The 11,747-nt window shown below is 40.5% G+C and overlaps 1 protein-coding gene across 1 annotated transcript; it reads left to right on the forward strand.

Moving 5' to 3' along the window:
- The first annotated feature begins 5,779 nt into the window (after positions 1 to 5,779).
- On the forward strand, positions 5,780 to 7,744 carry lbx2 (ladybird homeobox 2). The gene is made up of 2 exons (XM_086105960.1): positions 5,780 to 6,128; positions 7,197 to 7,744. Exons 1-2 carry the CDS (start codon positions 5,780 to 5,782, stop codon positions 7,691 to 7,693), a joined length of 846 nt encoding a protein of 281 aa, XP_085962086.1. The 3' UTR covers positions 7,694 to 7,744.
- Positions 7,745 to 11,747: the final 4,003 nt, after the last annotated feature.

An 11,747-nucleotide genomic window follows, 5' to 3' on the forward strand; every position in this document is an offset into this window, starting at 1 on the left:
TGCCAACAAGGCAACAGACTCTTTTTACATCAGCGCAGGTCAGAGAGTATGAAAACAAGATAGTTGTGGATGAGAATACCGGCTAGCCACGCTAGCTCGGCCTATTCCCATTGCTGGTGGTCTTAAAAGATTCATCCTATTATGTCTGACCACTTGACTGCTTTTTTTATGGTTGGTGGTGGTCTATTGAAATATGTCTTGACGGATAACCAGCCTGCGTTGAAAAAAGCTTGGCGTCATGGATGATTTGACTTTGATCATATTATGGTTGACTACCAAAAAATGTCTTGAGTCGTTCGACCCCTGAGTCAAACTCCATTGGAGAATTGAGGTTGCACTATATTGTTCGACCTTCCTGTGTATTTCATCACCTTTTTTTTCCACACCCTTTTTTTTTTGTTTCACGAGTCCCACAGATCACCTGGGTTTTGTCGATGTGTTAAACTTTAATACTTGGGATCATTTATCTTTATGGCCCAAACTCAGAGACTGTCAATGAGCAGACAAGCTATTTCCTCATTTGGTTTGAGAGCAAAGTGGAGCAGAGGGAGAGGGGGGCAGGACATGCATTGATGGTGTTGATGGAGTGGACTGAATTGGGGTGGGGGTGTCATAATGAAATCCTGATGTCAAGAGAGGTGAGGAGGATTCAATGCAGGCGCGGAAGGAGGCAAAGCTCCAAGATCGAGGCGTCACGGCATCTCTCGGAAGACTCGGCTCGTTCATCACGTCGGCTTAATTACCTGAAGCAAAGTCGCATGGGGTACCTGTCGGAAGGAGTCGGAGCACTGCCCCAGCGGTGGAGGATAGAATTGCAGTGATTAATTTGTCCAAGGATCCCCTGGAACGCGGTCTTCTCACACCAACATTTGTCTTCATTTGCCAAGATAGGGCCAGTGACATTAATAGTAATAGTCCTGAATGGAGGCCAGTTTTTCTTTCTTAGAAACAAAAACAGAAAGACTTTTTTTTCCACCATACTTGACAGACTGGAATGTTCAGACAATGCTCAAAAACTCAACCATACTTTAGTAAATGTAGATAAAAGCAAGATGTAGGGAAAACAATGTCTGATGCACGTAGTGTTTCACTGACTTGGTACAATAATACTGATACAGTACAATATTCCAGGATCTTATTACATTGAAGTACAAGTGTCTGTCAAATTCAAGTCAACCAGTTAGACTTCAGTATAATGTGCATATTCTCTCAATAGTAACAAAAAGATGTCTCATTTAATAATGAAAAAAAAGGCTTGTTTTTCAAATGTTATGTTCATGTTTCACCACTGCAATTATAGGTTTTATATACTGTAGGTGATGAGGAAATCACACTGCTTTCATTTTATTTAGGATTTTTTCATCCCTCATATTTTTGTTGTATTTCTTTTCAGTCACCCCCCCCCCACCCCAAAATGTGACCTTTTGTTGAGATGTTTTTCTTTTATTTTCCGAGTAAAATACATTTTTTCTGGCTTTTTTTCGGTTAGTTTTTATTTTATTTTATTTCCTCAGCACAAAGTTTAGGTATTGTTGTGTATTTGTTTTCAATAAAAATAAATATTTTACTGATTAGATGTTTCTGTACAAAAAATTCTCTCATCTCTTGGGTAACCACCTCAGCTATGAATAGGCCAAGACCCATTCACCAAAGTCTGAGGGATTTTTGTAACATTTCAGTGACATATGAATGTGCTGTCTTGTGTCTATGGAATATTTACAGTATTTTCGCAATTCTAAGAAATGAAAAAAATGTAGTTTGAAGCGACAAAATTAACCTTCTTAGAGTGCAAATGCGACTGGCTTACTGTATGTATTTACGACTGTAAATGTGACGTCCATCTTGCTATCTAGCACGTATATGTAATTAAAAACATAGATGTCTAATATTAGTAAAAGCCACGCCCAGTTTTCTCTATCCTTATGATTAACTGTTTGAATCAAATAAACTATCAAATGACGATTAATTTATGATGTTCTCCTGGCATCTTGACTAAAACAAAAGAACTGGTACAGAAGATGAGCGGGTGATAGTGGTGGGGTCGCGGAATGTCCCGGTGGCATTCAAAAGTGAAGGACGTGTTACCGTCACTTCTGGCGTCACGATTATAATGTCCAAACAAACACCTGCTGTTGAAAAAACCAGAAGAATGCGTTCACTGATGACTTGGAAAAAAGAATGTCCAGTGCTCGACAGAACTGGTGTGGAAGGTTATCTCAGAAAGTCAAAATTTCTCTTGTTTTAGGGCGTTATAGTTCTTTTGTTGCGTTTTTTTTTCTTCCAGTCAATTGAGACGAAATCGACCGAAAGGAAATATTCACATTCAGCTCTCTTTAAGTAAAAGTTTGGTCGAAAACAAGTATTTAAATTCACCGTTAAATCAGCAATGTCCGAGTAGACGCAAACGTCTCCCCCAGCAGATTCCGTGTATGACATTCGAATGGGGGGTCCGAGTGTTTACTTTCATTTTGGAACACACACAAGCTCACCATGGCCACACTAACTAAATGTTACGATCCCCCTCTTTTAAATTGCAGGTTTCCCTTCGCTGGATACAACAAAAATATGCGACCATAAACACTCGACTTTCGATTATCTTTCCAAGCTCCATTTTTGAGACAGCTCATTTATTGGATGTCATTTGATTATGCGGATATCGCTAATAACAAGATTTCAAATTGTATACTGTATGAAATACAATGTATGAAAAATACCAAACAAAATCTTTATTTTTCAGGTAGTAAATGTAAACTGTTCAAAAAAAATAGACAAGACTAAAAAATCCGAACATATAACCCCGTGAAAATAGAATTTGGGAGTTTTTTGCACCCGTTGGGCCTCAAGTATGTTAAAATCGATATGAATGCATTTTAGTCGTCACCTGCCCGTTTTGATCAATTGCACGGATTATCATAGTTATAATTATGTTATTATAATTATGACTTAAAACACATACGCAACAATAAGAGTCATTTGTGCTCCATGTTTCATGGATGTTAGTCACGTTTGTTACGTCTCTGTTAAAAGAAACACCTGCATTGTGGCGCATGCGCAGTCAGCCTTCAATTTAAGGCATTATGTTTACATTTGGCATGGCCTATTTAAAGCATCACATTTAATTAGTTGAGAATAATTACCTATTGCTACTGCAGCATGATTCACTGCACATATATAAGATAAGAAAAGATCAGAAAACACAGCAACAAAAATCATGAGAAGCAGAAGAAGAATTATGCTGTTCAATTTTATTGTTTTTTTCCTTTCTTTTTTTTTTTTTTTTTTTTTTTTTGCAAGTATGACCACGTTCGTGTAACACATTTTTACTCACACGCTTTTGTGTTTTTGCATTTATTTTAACTTGCAGGCAGGTGCCGCGTGCAGCGAAAACGCCGAACGGAAGTCATCCAATTAAATGAGTGGATGATGGATGGGGTCAAGTGGCGAGCCTTTCAAATTTGCCTTTAACGGGGAAAATAAGAACAACAACAAAAAAACTGTCGTCTGCCCGAGTAGTAAAAAACATAAAATAATAAAATAAGAAGCATTTGGGCATGGTTTTAAAACTAGCGTTCACATACAATATCCAAGAGTTAAAAATACAATTTCATCATTGGCAGCCTTTTTGAATTCAAAATAGTTGTTGTGTTTTAATAAAGTAGACCCCGTCCCTCCTCTAAAAACAGTAATAACGATAATTAAAAAAAGACCCCCTAGGCAGCCTTAATAGAACGTCGTGCTGTTTTATGGCTTCTTGTGTCACCATATGGTCCTGTTGGCACGCAACAAACAACGCATTTTCCTTATACAAATGGCCCACCAGTGAGTGCTCTTTAAAACAACACACACACACACACACACACACACACTGAGGGGGAAAATACTGATGCCTCAAAAGCGCGGGGCACTTGCTGAGGAATAATTTTAAAAAGCTTCTATTTTGGGGGGGTATTTCACGGTCGGGCCGAAATGCCGTTTTTAGTTTTAATTGTGCTAAAAGGAATGGACATGTCGTACCCGCACCCTCCTTCAATACACCGCGTCATTGTCATGGTTTATGTGTTAACGTGCATCACTTGAACATATTTAGCTGCATGCCTGTGTTGATGTGTGATTAAGATGGGAGGAGCCTCGTTGAAAGAACACGCACAAACAAAATCTCTTCTTTGTCGGTGGAAAGATAACAACATGAATATACAGTCTATACTGGAACGCCTTTGCCTTAATAAATGATAACGTTCAATATGTGTTACTAACCAATCAGGCATCGTAAATTCTTATTTTAAATGTGCACTGACAATTTACACAATTCGCCTACAACAAAACAAAAACAGCAATGAATTAAAATAATGCATTTAACATTGGCCTTGTTTGTGAAAATAACAGTGATTGACTTTAAAAGTATGTATGGAAAAATATGTATCTAAAAACCTGTGTATAGATCGCATATAATTTAAACATAAGGATAAAAAATAATTAAACCCGAAATAAAGTGCTATGAAATAAGTCTGCCATCTTCGAACTAAATAGAACCTTTGTGTCTGTCTCTGGCTACAAAAATGTGTCTTTTGTCGTCTATCTTCAAAACTGCGACTGTATCTGTAAAGGGGGGAAAAAAGCATTTTATGTAATCAGCCTGTCTCATTTGGGTAAAATCCACTGTCTATGAACATAAAGCTGTAAACGCCTCGCCTAAATTTGTCAGATACAATCATTACATTGATTTCATTTTTATATGATATATTTTTGAAATGTTAAAATGAAAATGTCCCTCCTCATAAACTATAGCTAGAAATGCTATATATATTTGGGCTAAAATTACATTTTAAGTGTCCCTCTGTACCTCCATCCATCCATAAAAAATAAAATAATAAAATGGAATGTCCATTTAATTCACTATATTTGCAACCAATATCTCAACAACAATTTTGAGAAATCCTCACACACACACACACACATATATATAAATATATATATATATATATACATACATACATATAAACTCCTACATTGTAAATTATTTTTTTCCTTCCAACTACATCTTGTTTACCATTCTTCATTAATTACGTTTGGCATTTTTAATAGTTTTTTTTCCACGATAAAACATACTTACTTTTTGGGGGCAGGGGGGTATGTTTTTCCAGTAAAACTCGAAATGTGCCAAGTTGGTCCACTTTTTGTGCCTTAGCGGCAAATGTGTTTTGTGGCGTGTATTTATTTTGTGTATGGACTCTCTTTCTGTGGTAGAATTCATGAGTAAATACAGGATTTGGAAGCACATCATCATCATCGGGAGCAAGAGCGGACTCCTCCCCTCTTTCGAGGACTCGGAATGCAGGTTTTGGGGCGCGGCCCTTGAAGACGCGCGGGGGCCGTGGAGGGTCAGCGAAGTGGTGTCGCCTCGCTCTAATTGAGCCTCGGCCAATCAACAACAACTCGTTAGCAGTCACCTTCTGCTTCCTCCTCCTGCTCCGGGACACTTTCACCCTCTTTCTCCTCCGCCCACTCTTCCTTTCTCCCCCCCCCCCCCCCGCCCCCCCAAACTGCAAGTCCGCCGCCGCTTGACGAGCATTTGCATGGAACTCGGCGGACTATAGGTGCACCTTTGACGGGGGCGAGGGGGCGAGCGAGCGCTGCCGGAGCATGCGAGCTCAAACGCGGACACCCCTTTAGCACAACTCCCCCGGAACCACTTGTGGACGCTCCGCGGTGCCTCGCGAATGAAATAGCCAACTTTCTACCCACGCCCCGTTCTTTTTATTTTCCTCTTTTCCTACGGGCGATGACCTCCTCCAGTAAAGACATGAAGGCGGGCTCCGTGTTGCAGTCGGCCGGCGAGGACGGGAGGCGGCCCCCCTTGGATCAGCTGCCGCCGCCGGCCAACTCCAACAAGCCCTTGACGCCATTCAGCATCGAGGACATTCTCAGCAAGCCCTCGGTCAAAAAATCCGCCGCTTCCGTCGTAGCGTCGAGCATGTGTCCGAGTAGGCCGAGGGCTCTGGAGAAGGTGGCCGCCGATCACGCCGCCCGGAACGGCATCAGCACGCCGTCGTCGCCGCTCTGCGCCCTGGAGGAGTTGGCCAGCAAGACCTTCAAGGGCCTGGAGGTCAACGTCATCCAAGCGGCCGAAGGTACGACGAACAAACTCCAGATATTCGGTCAAATGCAACAGAAGGATGCTTGAAATCTGCCGCATGCATATCCTGCCAATTTCGTGCGTAATTACGCACAAGGGAGGTGCCATATGGCATTCATCAAGCGCATTGTGACACGATAGATGTGTCGACAAATAATATAAATATATGTAGACATGTAGTTATACAGCCTACAAAACATGTTGGTAATTACGCACAGGACGTGGTTTGCGGTTACAATCTCCAAAGTGTGGCATTTTACAACTTTTCCAACAAATGTATGCATGCTGATGTGTCTAGATGTTCCAAGGTCGATCATATGTCGATGCGTTTTCGTGCGTCATGGAGACAAATGTATAATTGATCGGAATTTGTATACGCGATGGGGCCCGGTTTGTGCTTAATTGCATATTGGAGGCATGGAAAAAGTTAATGAACGAAAAAAGTTAAAGATAGAGAGTGATATATATTAGTGCACCGGATTGAATGAGAATTTTGGGCGTAATTACACACTGAAAGATGAACAATAAGCTATAAGAAAAAGTGTTTAGTTACAGATAGATATGAAGCAGGCGTGCTTTGAAATGCAGAATCTCGTGATTGACGACGCGAATGGCTGCATGCGTAATTTCGCATCGGATGCGTGACGGTACGTGACACGTGAATACATATGCCACTCGTCAAAATATGAGGTTAAGCCCATTTTAATATAAGAATACAATATTCATGAACATTTGTGATCATTTATCTGCGTGATTGGGGCATTTGGAGGCGTGACAATATGTCATCGAAATGACCATATTGTTATTCGACTTTGATGTCACACTTGAGTGGGTAATCGTCGATATTGAATTTTTTCTTTGTATTCCCTCCTGAAATAAACGATAGTACGCTTAAATATGAAATACGAGTGTAAATGTTTGCATTCACGTGGCATATTGGCTCCAAAAAATGTCTGAGGAATGCAAATGTTTAAGGCTTTGGATTGACGCCTGCGATGGAGACGATCTCGGCTATCATCTTTTCGGATTTGATCTTCCCCCGCGCGTGTGGCTTTCTTCGTAGGTCGGGAGCACCTGAACACGTTCGGCCAGCGGCAGGCGTCCAAAAAGAGGCGAAAGTCCCGCACGGCCTTCACCAACCATCAAATCTACGAGCTGGAGAAGCGCTTCCTGTACCAGAAGTACTTGTCCCCGGCCGACCGGGACCAGATCGCCGGCCAGCTGGGCTTGTCGAACGCGCAGGTCATCACCTGGTTCCAGAACCGGCGCGCCAAGCTCAAGCGCGACTTGGAGGAGATGAAGGCCGACGTGGAGTCGCTGAAGAAGATCACGCCGCAGACACTCCACAAGCTCGTCGCCATGGACAATGCCGACGAGGCTCCGGGAGAAGGCCGAGGGGGCGCGGGAGGGGAAGCCGTTGAAGGCAGCTCTCCGGGCGGATCCCCGGCCAGGGGGACCATCCCCTCGCACCGGATCTTCCCCCAGTCGCCTTCCTCCTCGCGGGGCCAGACCACCGACGAGTTCTCGGAGGACGACGAGGAGATCGAAGTGGACGATTGACATCCTCCCTTTTTACAAACGAAAGACATTTAGAAAGGTTTTGTTTTTTCAATTCCCCAAGTTTTTGCACGGATATTCTCACAAAAGGAGTGTTTTCCCCTCCTTCTTCTTCTTCCCTTCGATTTAATTTATTATGGGACTTTCAAGAGGACTTACTCTTTTAATAAACATTTTAACTTCTTCGATTTCTTTTTCTTTTGTCAACAGTTTGTATGATTGACTGGAGGATATGAAAAGGTCATTATTTAGATGATGATGATGATGATGATGATGAAGACGACGACAAGCCACTGCAGCCTTTTACACTCTTTCTCTATCTGTGTACATATACAGTAAATATATAAATATCTATAAAAAGGTCAACATGAGAATTTTAACGTATTTAATCAGCATCTATGTAAATAAAGGCCCTATCATATTTCAAGAAAAGATAAGATTGATTCCCCCCCCCACCCCAGGAATGATCAGAATTTTTTTTATTGGCTGAGGAAAAATCGAGTCTTTTATTTGAGAATAATGTCATTATTCCTGCTTTTTTTTAAATCATGATGTTTTTTAAAAAATGAATATTGACTAAAAATGTGACTTTTTTTTGCTCAGAATTATTATACACTCGAAATTCGTTTTAATAGACTAAACTGTAAAACCAATCGCAACCACGACAAGCCCGCCATCACGATTCAACGTAGAAGTATTTTTGAAAACGGATTTAAAATGCAATCTGTTTTAAAGTAATAAACTTCCAATCAATATTCAGATGAGTTTTTGTAAAAAAAAAAAAAAAAAAAAAAAAAAAGATATTGGCTTTGTGTGAAGGATTAAAGTACCACTTCCGGGCTAAATTTGAGAAAATATATGACGAAATGAACGATTTTATTTTGACTATCATGCATCATGAGCCTTGGTGAGTTAATGTTTTGACTGGAGTTTCAAAATATAGATTCATGTTATGTGATTAAACGTACGCCCCCCCCCCCCCAAAAAACGATCTCCAAACTATGAGTAGTATCTTTATTATTTATTTTTTAGATGTTTAGTATTCCATAATGTAAAAAAAAACATAAATAAACCACTATCATGATTTGTTTTTCAGTAAGTTATTTTAGTCAACGTCGGCGCGGTGGACGACTGGTTCGCGAGTCCGCCTGACAGCGCAGAGGTCATGGGTTCGATTCTGTGCCGCCGGGCTTCCTGTGTACAGTATCCAGATGAGATTTTGGAAAGTTCTCCCCGGGCCTGCGTGGGGTTTCTCCGGGTACTCCGGTTTCCTCCCTGTTTCCAGAAACATGCACGGCTGATTGAACACTCCAAATTGTTCGTCTCTGTGTGCCCTGCGATTGGCTGGCAACCGGTTCAGGGTGTCCCCCGCCTACTACCCGAGGACAGCTTGGGTTGGGCTCCAGCACCCCCTGCGACCCTAGTGAGGATAAAGCGGTTCAGAAGTGGATGGATGGATGGATTATAGTTAACCATCAACTAACCGCAACATTTTCTTTTACGATCAGGCAAAAATATAACAAAACGATTTAACGATATCTTGTGCTAAACAAAATGGCACAACGTGTCCTTTGTGTGTAACACAAACAATGTTAAACAGTCGCCTTGTCCCCCCCCCCCAAAAGTGAATGTGACCTGACGTGACAATAAGCTTTATTGCTTCTCTTTTCTTTGCGCATCTTGACACAAGAAGCTGGTAGCTTTCTCCCGCCCCGGCGCCATATGCTTCCACGCATCCTTCCGCGGCGGAGACATTTGATTGATCGCTCCTGCACGCAACACACGAACAGTTCCACGCATCTGGCCTCCTTCCAAGCGGGGAGGGGTACGGACCATGAATAGCAAATGGGTCTGTGTGAAGTCAACACGCCTCCTGAAGAAAACGCACGCACCGACACGCCACCACACGCCATTTGGCTCACGAGCCGCCTTCTTTTGAAGGGGCAACTTCCTGCTGAACAATAACAACGAACAAAACAAGAGCACGTACGTCTCTCCAAATGTTGCATTTCAAAAACACAACAAAAAACAAAAAGCGTGACCATGCAGGGTTCTTTTCCTCAGAAAAAAAATGACAAAAACAAACTGTGCATCAAAATCTTGTGATTTTAACAAATACAGAATGGCAGATTTTTTTTTACATTTGAAATATATTCAACAAGCAAGAAAAGCAAAAAAAACTGCAAAAAAAAATAATCAAAAAGCATGTGCTGTATCTCCAAAAGTGAGGGTTTTTTTAAACTGTAAAACAACACCCAAAACAAAAAACATGAACTAAACAAAAAAGAAGAAAGAAATAAACTGGAAAAAAAACACTAAATATGTTTCTCAAAGTGTTTTTTTTTTTCAATAAAAACAAAAGGCCCGTACAATAACCATACTATTTAAAATGTAGAATATATCTCAAATAGCGAGGAAAAACAAAACACATCCGCAGTAGACCTAAATCCAGCTTTGGGGACAGGGAAAAAAAGTGATCTAAAAAACAAACACAAAATACAAGAACCAAATATCCCCAAATGTTGTGAGGTGTTTAATCAATAAAAAGAGCACCGCCAAAAAGCATGCACACTGGAACCAGGATATCAGGAAGACAACAAAACCAAAAGCATGTACGTCCAGGTCTTGTGATTAAAAGAACCACAAAAAAAAAAAACGTCACACAACAAAAACAAAAAGCACATTTTGTGATCCGAAATATGTATCCCATAACAACAAAAACGTGCAGTTGATCCAAAGTTTGTTTTTTCAATTTCACGTGAAAAACAGCAAAACAAAAAGCATTTGTATTCGGATTTTTATGTCAAAACAACAAAAAAGAATGTATTCTCAAAATATAACCAATGATCCTGTGTTTAATAAAAACAAACCCTCAATGTGTTTCCAAAACATTTGGAGATGCATGCTTTTGAATGGGGGCAAAAAAGCGCTTGTGTGAGTGATGTGTGGGGAGGGGAGGGGGGCAATGTGAAGGGCCATGCATGTGCACGCTACCCACCTCACAAAGGAAGTAATGGGCTGTGAGCACACGGGTTCAAAGTTCAAGTGGCCACCCCCATTTTATTAGGCCCATTCACAACAAGCAACCCACCTAAGGTAAGAGGGGACTCGGAGGGGGGTCAAGTCAAGTGGATGCAAGCAAGTGCAAGTTAGATTTGCATGTGTGTGTGTATGTGTGTGTGTGTCGGGGGGTGTTATTGTCTTATGTATGTTTGTGTATGATTGTCTTTGCATGTACAGTACTTTGTTCGTGTATAAGTGTGCGTGTTATGATTGTTTATGTATTGCATAATGTGTATTGCGTGTATGTGTGTATTGTTTTGATCATCACATGTGTATTATGTGTCTGAATGTGCATTTTCTGTATTATGTATGTGCTATGGTGTGCATTATTTACATGGTTTTATTGTGGGCGTTGTGTATAATTGTATGGATATGTATTGTATATGTTCGTGTATTCTTGTGATTATTATTTCTGTTTGTGAATTGTGTATGCTGTGTGCATGTGTTTATGTGTGTCATGCCTTCCTACATGTGTGATTGTATATTTTTTGCGTAATGTTTGTGTGTTACATACAGTATGTATTCTGGTGCGCCAACTACGACTATTGTAACAATAAAAATAATAATAATAGTAATAGCTTCAAGATGTAATGACTGAATTATGGCTATTAGTACAGAATTTTTAAGAAAAAAAAGGAAACATCTTCACTGGTTAATTTATGAGGTACACTTGCAATATCCGCAGTTGTTCAGATAATAATGCTTTGTCTTCATTTGGGTATTAATTGAATATTTCTTTATTCCTTGAACTCGTTGTGAAGATTTTGTTGGTGTACAGTATATCATTTGACATGACACGGGAGAGAGCAACTTGTCAGCGTCCGGTGTTTCAGAAGGCCAATATTAAATTTTGCTCCATTGGGTAATAGAAGACACATTAACAGGGTTTATTTACGACCATGTGACACTTTTATGTGTATATAAATTAAATGTAAGTGTTATATTGTGGCATGGCGATCCAAACGATCCACCATGAACATTTGGACGATTGAAA

The sequence above is a fragment of the Hippocampus guttulatus genome, chromosome 2 (genome assembly GCF_054856545.1).
Source record: "Hippocampus guttulatus isolate MCC_2025c chromosome 2, RoL_Hgut_1.0, whole genome shotgun sequence".
NCBI classification, from domain to species: domain Eukaryota; kingdom Metazoa; phylum Chordata; class Actinopteri; order Syngnathiformes; family Syngnathidae; genus Hippocampus; species Hippocampus guttulatus.

What these genes read in the sequence shown, in the direction of transcription:
- lbx2 (XM_086105960.1), top strand. Translation starts at nt 5,780, where the DNA reads ATGACCTCCTCCAGTAAAGACATGAAGGCGGGCTCCGTGTTGCAGTCG. An exon ending in CGTCATCCAAGCGGCCGAAG is followed by an intron (nt 6,129 to 7,196) that starts GTACGACGAACA and finishes CTTTCTTCGTAG; the next exon opens with GTCGGGAGCACCTGAACACG.